This window comes from Sycon ciliatum, chromosome 1, assembly GCF_964019385.1.
Source record: "Sycon ciliatum chromosome 1, ocSycCili1.1, whole genome shotgun sequence".
NCBI classification, from domain to species: domain Eukaryota; kingdom Metazoa; phylum Porifera; class Calcarea; order Leucosolenida; family Sycettidae; genus Sycon; species Sycon ciliatum.
This window is the reverse complement of record NC_088643.1, coordinates 20,164,681-20,176,244: the sequence shown is the minus strand read 5'-3', so window position 1 is coordinate 20,176,244 and position 11,564 is coordinate 20,164,681. Positions and strand designations below refer to the sequence as shown.

Genomic DNA, 11,564 nt, shown 5'->3' with positions numbered 1-11,564 from the left:
AATCGTGACCAGCAAGGAGCAGTGCCGACGTCCGGCAATGGAAGTCGAGCTGTGAGTGCTCGATCGCGGACATCATCAGCCCAGCACAGTGGTAGCTCGCGACGAGCAGTGTTGGAAGCTGAGATTCGAGTCGCAAAGGCGCAGTTGGAACTGCGAGAATCTGAATTGGCAGCGGAAACTCTTGTAAGGACAAGTAGTGTTCGTTCGCCAGGCTCCGGGACAGGGAGGTCCCCGTCTCTCGGGATGCAACAGCAAGTGTTTGCGGAGGCCGCAGAAGTGCTTGATGCAGGCGAGGAGGCACCACAAGGAGAGCCACACGACAACTCTCAACCGGACGCAGTAGTCGTCGGACTGGTTGCAGGAGATGTCGGGGACGTAGCAGGACACGTCCAGGAGATAGAGTCGGACGCCGAAAGTCACCTCCGACGCGAGTTCCAGCTGAAGGAACTCAGGTACCAGCAGGAAATCGGCTACCTCGGCGAGCAGTTGAACGAGTGCCGAAAGGAGTCGAGAAGGGTGAAAGACCGTGCTCAATCGATCGTCCAGAAGCTGGAGGTCGCCGAAAGCAAGCTTAGGGTCGCACAGCGGGAGAATCGAGACCTGTTGCAAACCAGCTACGAAAAGGAGAAGAGCATGTACAGTGAGCTGGAGCAAGCGCGGCACGAACTCGCGGAGATGGAGCGGCGCGTGCAGTATGCACACAGCAAGGTATGTGACGAGTCCACAGCTGTAGTTGCATCACGTGTGAATTCTCCTCAATCCGTGAATAGTACAGACAGTCGTGATGGTGCCAAGTGTGTAACGCACGGGCTGTCTGCCTGTCAGATGAGTGGCAGTCACAGTCGAGTGGTCAGAGATGAGGCCAGCAGTCAAGTGCCCGTGCCAGCCAGCAGTGACTCTAGTAATGATTGTAGCAGTACAGCTGGCAATGCTGACTCAGACCAGTGTACTGGCCAGGGCACCATAGGCATCAACATGACACAGGAGTTTATGGGTGCTTTGACAGCAGCACTACGGAGTAGTGGCAACAACACCACCACCAGCCACAGTACTACTCCTGACTCTGACACTGGCCTACACCAGCTAGCAGCCCGACACAGCTCCATCAACACCAAGCTGCCCACGTTCTCTGGGAGACCTGAGGAATGGCCAACGTTCATCAGCACATACAGGAGCAGCACCAAGCAGTGCGGATTCAGCAATGCCGAGAACGTTCAACGCCTGCAAGCGTGCCTGAAGGGCAAAGCACGGGATGCGGTACAGCTGATGCTCTCCGTGCCCGACAATGTGGAGCAGGCCGTGCAGACGCTCGAGCGACGGTTTGGCAGGCCGGAGCTCGTCGTCACTGAGCTGATCGAGCAAGCCAAATCACTCAAACCCGTGAGGGCAGACGACCCCGACAGCTTGATCGGACTGGCAACGGCCATCAACAACATCGTGCTGACAATGAAGCTGCTCAACAGCCAGGGCCACCTGACCAACCCTGCATTGCGCAACGAGTTGGTCACGAAGTTACCACCAGCTCAACGGATGCAATGGGGAGAGTATCTAAAGACGCAAGGGTTGACGACCGATCAGCTCGGACTCGACACGTTCTCGTCCTGGCTGGGAGAGCGAGCTGAGGCTGCAGCGCTGGTGGCGCCAGCCAAGAGCCTTGCACAACCAACGACAACGTACAAGCCTCGCGGGCAGACAGCACTGCACGCCGCCAGCTCATCTGCAAACGAGGCCAGGCGAGACAAACCAGTTCGGTCCTGCCGGAATTGCAACGGCAGCCACTGCATCACCTGGTGCCGAAGCTTCAAGGCACTGCCAGTGAAACAGCGCCGGGAATTAGTATACGAATGGAAGCTATGCACCTGCTGCCTGAGGTCCGGGCACTGGAGGGCAGCGTGTCAGTCGGGAGGATGCGAACGTTGTCCAGCCAGGCACCACACTCTGCTCCACCAAGAGCGTACCCAGCGGACTAGTGGAGCACGAGGGGGCTCGACGACTGACGGAACGAGTGGAGCACGAGAGGGCTCGAACACTGACGGAACACAGCCCCAGGCAGCCACCAACCATCAAACCAGTGCATCGATGGGAGATCAGATTGCCTTCATGACTGTGCCAGTAGTGCTGGAGTATGAGGGTCGCCAACAGCGCGTCACCGCATTGCTGGACCCAGCCTCTACTACCAGCTTTCTGACGGATGACGCTGCGAGTAAGCTTGGCATAGTCGGCAAGCCCCAGTCGCTCCAGACAACTGTTCTGGGCGGTAAGACAGTGACAGGACAACACCAGTGTGTCGAGGTCACTATGAGAAGTGTGGATGGCAACTACAGTGCGGACCTCGAGGTGTGGACCCAGCCACAGATTACCACCCACACAGCACCGGTCAACTGGGACAAGATCAAATGCTGTTATGAGCACCTGAGAGATATTCCATTACCACCAACCAACACCCGCACTCCGGAGCTACTAGTAGGCCTGAATGTGCCGGGAGCACATACTACACTGGAAGAAGTCGTTGGCAATGATGGTGACCCAATCGCTCGTCGCCTACCATTGGGCTGGGTGTGCTTTGGACCAGTAGTGACGCCCTCACAGTGCTCGATGACCACAGCCGTCACGCCAGCAGATGACATGACACCACAGCAGCGATTGGACGCTATTGTGGAGAAGTTCTGGTTGTGGGACGATGTTGGGACCGTGACACAGTCTACCCTCACCCAGGCTGAAATCGAAGCCGACCGTCTGGTACGTGAGATGACTACGCACGATGGTACTCGGATCGTCACTGGCATCCCATGGACGAGTGACGGTGGTCGGTCGCAACTGACAAGCAACATCGCGACAGCCAAGAGCCGCTTATTCAACCTGGAGCGCTCGCTAGCTCGGCGCCCACCAGTATACGACCAGTACCGTCAGCTTGTAGCTCAACATCTAGAGAAGGGTTACATCACGAGGTGCGATGCCGACGTTCTCACCGAGCCAGACCAGTGGTTCCTGCCCCATTTTCCAATAGTGCGGCAGGACAAGGAGACAACGAAAGTGCGTATGGTCTTTGACGCTGCAGCCACCCACGACGGCCAGTCACTGAATGACCATATGTATGCTGGGCCGAAACTACAGCAAGACCTGGTGGAGGTCCTGCTGGGATTCTGTCAGGAACCTGTTGCACTCGTCGGCGACATCGCTGAGATGTTCCTGCAAGTCGGCCTCAAACCCGCAGATAGGCGGTATGTGAGATTCTTGTGGCGAGAGTCCCCACAATCTACCATGGAAGCGTTTGAATTCAACCGATTGGTATTTGGCCTCAAGGCGTCGCCATATCTAGCCTGCCGTGCCGTCAAGGAGGTTGGAAGCAGATTTGGCTCTAACTACAGTGACATGGCTCGTAGTGCTATCGACCGGTCTCTGTACGTGGACGACCTGCTCAAGTCCTGTCCTACAACTGATAGCGCTATCACCACTCAGCGGGAAGTCCAGTCCCTCCTGCAACATGGTTCATTCCACCTGCGCAAATGGCGGAGCAACGACCGCCAAGTGCTGGAGGCTATACCCGAGGCTGACCGTGCTACAGATTCGCTACTGCATCTCAGTAGCAACGACAACCCGACCATCTCCAATCCAGTCAAGACACTCGGCGTAGCTTGGAATGCGAGAGATGATGTGTTCACCTTCGTTTACAAAGCAACATCACCGCAGCAACTCACGAAACGATCAGTGTTGTCCAAGATGGCTACCATCTATGATCCACGAGGTCAGCTGTCACCCTTCACTATCCGTGCACGGCTGATGTTCCAAGAGCTATGTACGCAGCAGAAGGATTGGGACGCCGCACTGTCTGATGAACAGAGCTCTAAGTGGCAGCGGTGGTTTGCGGAATTACCATTGCTGGCAGAGATCAAGGCAGATCGATGTTTCAAGCATGCACGTCGTCCTCCAGAGTCCGCGGCACTCTCAGTGCACGTCTTCACCGATGCGTCATCGCATGCAGTCGCTACAGGAGTATACGTGCGCTGCGAGTACCCTGATGGCTTCGTGAAAGTCACGCTCGCATTCGCCAAAGCCAAGACCGCGCCAATCAAGCCAACCACCAGCCCGAAGCTCGAACTTCGTGGCGCAGCCCTGGGAGTACGTGCGAGTCAAGTCGTAGCTCGAGCGCTAGACATACCAGTAGAGAAGTATGTATTACTGCACAAGGACCAGTGCAATACCGGCCGATATCTGCACGAACGGCGAAGCCGTAAGTGCAGATATCGACGCCGGTATTGCACGCGTCCGAGTGCAGTAATACATTTATCGCACCCCTGCCACCACACAGTCTGTCACCACACACTTGTGTGTGTGACTTGACACGGTCTGGTGCAACCCTAGCATGCTGCATGCAACCCTGCTATTATTTCACAGTCATACAACACAGCACAACCAGTCGCGTTCATTTTTAGAGGAACACTACTTTCGAGCAGCTGCTGTATACACTCCCGAGAGATCATGGAAGTAGCGGGACAGCTTGCTCATGTCGTCGTCGTTGATGGGGTGTTTGTGCTCCACCGCTTTGACTTCTCCCCGCTTTCTTTGACTTCAGGAGGAAAGCCTTCAATGCAATGTTTGCGTCCTTGAACGCTGGGTCACTGTGGACGTTCATGAGCCGCTTCAACTCGACTAGCTTGCGATGTATTGCGGAACGGAAACCGAGCAAGCTTGATGCAGAGTAGAACTTCACTCCAGCTTTCTTCGGACGGAATTCGACGTATGCATGTCGCAGAATGTAAGCTAGGTCGCTTGCCGTAACCGTACTCAGGTCACAGCGACGTCCTGTGTCTTTACAGTACTCGTCGAATAAGCGGAGCCATTTGTCAGTTGCCTGCTCTGTGTTTTTGTTTGTCTGCTCAGAAACGAGGCTGTCGATGGCGGCGTCGGACAGTTTCTCAAATCGGCTGTCGACAGTCTTCTCCAATACTTGGGCGTCTGCTGTCTCGACTCTCACGGAGCTTGTGAAGTGACGCAAGCCGGGTCCACATTCGCTTCCGCGACAGCGTCCTCGACCAATTATTATTTGGTGTGCTGCAGCAAGTCAGCAGCGACTGCTTGGCGGAGCGACTCGCAATATTCCCCAGTACACCGCCAGCCAATGACCAGAGGACAATGTGGATGCACTGCAGTGCGATATTGCACCCCGGCGAGTGAGCGTGCAAATAACCTATATGAGTATATCTGCACGCTCACTTCGAAGCGAGCGTGCAAATAACCTATATTTGCACGCTCGCTTCGAAGTGAGCGTGCAAATAACCTATATTTGCACGCTCACTTCGAAGTGAGCGTGCAAATATAGGTTATTTGCACGCTCACTCGCCGGGGTGCAATATCGCACTGCAGTGCATCCACATTGGCTGGCGGTGTACTGGGGAATATTGCACGCTCAGTAAGGCCGCTGATTGGCTCAAACCATGGAGACACTCACGTGGGGTGCGATAAGCATGTATACTGGACTGACTCAACCAACGTTCTGTACTGGCTGCGCAGCAACGCCAAGAACTTCCGGAGCGACATTGCCACTCGTATTGTTGAGATCCAGAAGAGTACTACAGCCGATCAATGGCGCCATGTGCCAGGCAAAGTCAATCCAGCCGACCTCGGCACCCGTGGCGAGCGCGCAGCCGACTTCATACGGAACGATACCTGGTGGAGAGGACCCCAGTTTCTGCAGTCGGCACCGGCAGAATGGCCGAAAACCAACCTCACTGTGCCAGCTCAGCTCCCCGGACAACTGAAGAAGAAGCCAGCCATCACGTTCGCCGTCGAACATGAACAGATCAGGCTAAGCCCATCTACGTACTCGTCCTGGTCGCGGCTAGTACGCATCACGGCATGGTGCTTGCGATTCCTAGGCAACCTGAGAGCAAGGATCACGAGGGGGCGAGCGGTTCCCACCAGCGCGGTAGTGGTACCATTGCAACAGACTGACGGGACGTCTGCAAAGAGTGCAGCCAGCAACTCCACAGAACAACACGCTACGGAGGAGTTGTCGCCGCAAGAACTGCAGAATGCGGAACTACACTGGATTAGAGCGGCTCAAGTCGACACCTATGGAGGCACAATCCAGCGACTTGCACTTGGAAAGACTCTGCCGGCATCCGACCCGCTACAACGGCTGAATCCGGTGTTGCTCACAATTGAAGGTGTTCCTATACTGACACTGAGTGGACGACTAAAGGAATCGGCACATCTCGGCCGTGGTCTACAGCAGCCCATGTTGCTGCCACCAAACCATCGGGTGACACAGCTGTTGATCATGCAAGAGGATCAACAATGCCACCATTCTGCAGGGTCCCAACACCTACTGGCGAATCTCAGGCAGAGGTTCTGGATCGTGAATGGCCTTGCAGCTGTAAAACGCGCACGCCGAAGCTGTGTGAGGTGCCAGCGGATGAATGCTAAACCAGCAGAACAGCTGATGGGACCTGTGCCCAGTGTACGAACAACTCAGTCGTTCAAACCCTTCAGCAATTGTGGAGTCGACTTCGCGGGCCCATTTCTCACGAAACAAGGCCGCAGTCGGGCACAGCAGAAACGCTATCTGTGCGTCTTCACTTGTGTGGAGACCCGGGCCTGTCACCTAGAGATGGCGACATCGTTGAACGCAGACAGCTTCTTGATGGCGTTCTCTAGATTCGTAAAGCGTCGGGGAAATCCATCCGTCATGATATCCGACAATGGCACCAATTTCGTTGCCGCTGAGAGAGAGCTTCGTGAAGCTGCCGAGCAGATTGATTGGCAGAAGGTAGAACGTCGGTCCGCCGATGATGGTATCAAATGGCGTTTCAATCCACCACGTTCTCCCCACTTTGGCGGTATCTTCGAAGCAGTAGTGAAAGCAGCAAAGCGTGCACTCACTCATGTGCTGGGCAAGGCCAGCTTGACTGATGAGGAGCTCGTCACTGCCTTCACCGAGGTTGAGAATATCCTGAATTCCCGTCCTCTCACACAGCTCAGCACTGACCCGCAGGATGCCGATGTGCTGACCCCGAATCATTTCCTCGTTGGCCGCATAGTGCAACCACTTGATTTGGAGATGGAAGTGAATGCCTCTGACGCCGTCCACCCGCGGAAGCGTTGGCAAGTAGTACAGCAGCATGTGTGTCATGTATGAACCCGCTGGATGAAGGAACTGGTTCCGCTATTGAACCTCAGGAAGAAATGGAGAGCAGAGAGAAGAGAGCTGCAGAAAGGCGACTTGGTGCTGTGCCCAAGTCCGGATGTGACACGTGGCCAGTGGCCACTAGGCAGAGTCGTAGGAACCCATCCAGGAGCCGATGGTCATGTAAGGGTAGTGGACGTGAAGATCGCCGACAAGATCAAGCGCCGGAGTGTTCACCAGCTTGTTCCATTGTGTGCAGATAGTGGCTGAGGAATTCAGTGCCTTAGCCCACCGCAGTGACAGTAGCAGCATAGAATGGACCTGCATATTTCCTTTTAGTTCTTTGTCTTTTCATGTTCTATCGTTACTGTTTGGTATCACACTCAGTCTTATACCCTTCGTGTGAGAGGGGGATTATGTTCCGTCGCATTTCATATATTGCTAGACTATCTGGTTTCTGTGTGTGAGCCGACAATAGGCGGTTGTGCGATGACAGTCTGGTTCTTTTCATTACCTTCGTAATCTGTGTCACGCTCACTTGGTTGCGGTTTCATTCATGTCTGTCATGCTAGTGTTAGTAGCCGCTGAACTAGTATCGTACCCTGCGCATATCTAGAGTGCAAGAGTTCATAGTGCGTACGGGATCTTTCCATGCCTGCTGCTTTGGCTTCCTTTGTTTCGCTGCTTTTCAGGATATGTTCTGTGCATAAATTAGCTGGTTTTAGTTGATAGTACTTTAGTGTGTGCGTAAGGATTTGTAGAGAACAGGAGTTGTTGTTGTATCGTCTTGCAAGAACGTTGTAAGACAGATCAAGCCCCACAGTTTGTGTGATGATTCGAGTGTATGAGTACTCGAGTGCATGAATATACAGTCTTCGAAGGGTTCGTGTGCGTGTGAGTAGAAAATACGAACATGCGTGCAACATTTACATAATTTACTTTTGTCAATTTAGATTCAATGTGCACAAGCCCCTGGCAGCAACCATTTGCCTAATTGGCGGCACACGCACTGCAGGTTTCACTACAGTCATACAGACCCATGTGTGCATGAACCTCAACTAGAAAAGCTAAAACAAGCTAATACCACGTTACAGTGCAACATGACTATAGCTATAAAAATATCAACACAACTGGCCATCCTAATGATGGCAGGTAGCTCGAGTGCTCACACACACACACAGCAATTGCATCTCCTCACCTGAGTCAGCTGAAACCGGCGGTCCTGCGGTGGGCACGCCAGGTGCAGGTGTCTCAACAGGACGTCCTGTGAAAAATGCAGTTGAAGAGCAAACAGAACATTGAACTTCCAAATCCGAGAATACATAGCTTTGTATTAGCAGACTCAGCGGAGGACGTTCAGGTTGGTTGTAACTCTGAGTTTCATGCCGCTAGGCAATCATCAGACAACTGATACTCGGGTCTACCCGACAGTATGCTTATAAACACATAGAGCCACAGTAGCTTTGTATTACTTCGAGCAGCATTCAACTGTTCGCCCCTTGGCAATCCCTTCTGAGCTCAGGGTGGGCATACCTTATCTCCATACAATGATATTCCCATGCCTGAAAGATATGCTCAAGACAACTTATATGGCGGAAGTGACTAGTTTGGCCAAATGAGACAATGAAGGAACAGCCTTATCATGGCAGGAGCTAGAGTGACAAAAGTAAGTGGATTTTCTGGGTATTAGTGAGTATCAATTAAGTGTGGTGTCTGAAGTTGTGGGCATAATGTTTGTACATGCCTGCTTCTTGGTGAAAGAATATAATAGTTCACAAAACCCACTGCAACATACCTGTGAACACGGGTGGTTGTGGAACGTCAGGAATGGACACGGTCCTTGTTACTTGAACATTTCCACTGTTGTCCAAGATGCGGTACTGGTATGTGTTTCCACGGGAGAATCCAGTCAGGCCGTACTGGGGCAGGAAACTGGGAAGCTGTACCTGTGTCTGCCAGGGACCGTACAGTCCGTCTGGACGTTGCTGGCGCACTTGCACTTGCCAGGAAGTAACGCCAGGTACAACTCCGGGCAGGTTAATCGGGACTACAACTATGGTTCCTATTTTGGTTAAATAACAACACATACACATGCACATACACATGCACATGTACATGTATGCACATACATGTGATTATTAACTGGTTTGATTATGCAAACACAATAACCGCTTCTATCACAAATTTCCGCGTTCGAAACCGTCCACCACAATACAACGGCATATTTTCACTCACAGAGCAGCTGTTCAGTACATGGTGGAGTGGTCTACCAGAGCAGTCAATACTCACGAGGAAAACGAAGACCATGATGGCAAGTTCTATGGAGCTGCGCAGAAGAAGAGCAACTGCTCAAATATATCTGTAAGTGAAAAATGCTGTATGCCCTTTCCCTATGCTCATGAAAAAACAAAACTTCATCAGCTAGAAAACCTTTTTTGAACTGCTTTTCAAAGCAGATTGTATTCGTTGTTTCCTTCAGTTCACCAACAGAAAGGTTCTTACCCGTTTCATTCAGTTCACCAACAGAAAGGTTCTTACCCGAAGCAGTTGCTTCATATTGGCGGACATCACGAGGTGCGCCATCTCCTGTCTCCTGGATCAAGATTTCATAACGCTGTCCCGATCGCAACCCTCCCAGAACAAAGCGGGGCACGCTGGTTGGGATTTGAGCTATTTGTCCAAACTCCTCAGATGATCCTGCCGGTCGAACGGAAACTGTGAAGAATGTTGAATCACCTAGAGCTGGTGGGAAGTCTATAGTGACGCTTGAACTTTCCGGGAAGACATCTATTGGATAGTATGAAGCAATTTCATGCACACACACACACACACACAAACATACACAAACAAACACACACACACACACACAAACACACACAAACATACACAAACAAACACACACACGCACACACACACACACATAACAACACACGACCACATACATTCAAACACACAGTAACAGCAGCAGGAGCACAGAAATGTACACATGTGTTTTAAGCATACACGTGCACAGAGAAATATGTTGTAGCTGCAAATTTCTCCTTTCTATGAATTCCATCGAACCAGGCTCAGGGATAACGCGCAGGAAGTCATTCCAAAACGAAAAATCCTCTTGAATCATAATTAAATTTGTCAACAACATTATCCCGAGGACTTACTTTCTACCCAGCAGGTCACAATGTGTACAAGACCAACTGGTACATACCTGTGAACACTGGCGGCTGCGGAACTTCAGGAATTGACACGATCCTTGTTACTCGAACATTTCCACTGTTGTCCAAGATGCGGTACTGGTATGTGTTTCCACGGGAGAGTCCAGTCAGGCCGTACTGGGGCAGGTAACTAGGAAGCTGTACATATGTCTGCCAGGGACCGTACAGTCCGCCTGGACCTTGCTGGCTCACTTGCACTTGCCAGGAAGTAACTCCAGGTACAACTCCGGGCAGGTTAATCGGGACTATAACTGTGGTTCCTGTTATTATTGAAAGTCAATGTGCACACACACACGACATACAACTTGTGCTGGGATTACTCCATTCAACAGCTTGCAAGGCTGATGAATTGACCGCCACTAATTTTAGCCCCGTCTACACCACACAACTGACTGAAGTGGCTTTTTCTGGCCAGTGAATCCCTATTTTTTTCACACACACACAAAATGACAAAGCGTACAATCAACATAAAATTATACAAAGTGACACGGTCCTATCTATCACAATTCTTCCTCTTGCAATATTTCACAGCAAAACATCAGCAACAATATTGCTTTGGACGCCTTCAATGGCATTGTGAAATGTTTGTCTTCTCCGTGATCGAATCTTACCTGAAGCAGTTTGTTCAAATTGGCTAACATCACGAGGTACACCATCTCCAGCCTCCCGGATCAAGATCTCGTATCGACGTCCTGATTCCAATCCTCCAAGAATAAAGCGAGGCGCGTCCGCGGGGACTTGAGCAACTTGCCCAAACTCTAAAGATGAGCCGGCTGGTCTGATGAGAACGGTGAAGAACTTCGAATCTGCCGCAGCTGGTGGGAAGTCAATGGTAATGCTTGCACTCTCTGGGAACATGCCTGTTTTGCAGCATGAGGCAACCATATTCACACATTTCCACATGCATCCACACAGCCACAGAGAGTGAGGGAGAGATATGGCCAGACAGACAGACAGACAGACAGACAGACAGACAGAAAATTCCCAGGCATATTTTTTGGACAGACAGGCGGATGCACGGACAGACACATAAGTGTACACGTGCGCCGCAAGCGCGCACACACACACACACACACACACATACATTTACAAGCACATGCTCGCACTAAGATTAAATCTACACACATAGTGCAACTTTAAAACACTGTGAATGTGTAGTCAGACAAACCAGTCATTGCTGCACATACTTCCCTGTATCCATATGATACTATACTTAGCATGTTTCA

At 51.7% G+C, this 11,564-nt stretch overlaps 1 protein-coding gene across 12 annotated transcripts in view; it reads right to left on the bottom strand.

Moving 5' to 3' along the window:
* Positions 1 to 11,564, bottom strand: part of LOC135817235 (uncharacterized) — a 138,040-nt gene that overhangs the window by 58,905 nt on the left and 67,571 nt on the right. For all 12 annotated transcript variants that reach the window (XM_065330415.1, XM_065330451.1, XM_065330429.1 and 9 more), the window contains 5 exons: positions 10,950 to 11,198; positions 10,332 to 10,598; positions 9,665 to 9,913; positions 8,922 to 9,188; positions 8,325 to 8,390 (listed from right to left, as the gene is read on the bottom strand). In XM_065330415.1, the coding sequence (XP_065186487.1) occupies positions 8,325 to 8,390; positions 8,922 to 9,188; positions 9,665 to 9,913; positions 10,332 to 10,598; positions 10,950 to 11,198 (1,098 nt within the window). The remainder of the gene's footprint in view (positions 1 to 8,324; positions 8,391 to 8,921; positions 9,189 to 9,664; positions 9,914 to 10,331; positions 10,599 to 10,949; positions 11,199 to 11,564) is intronic.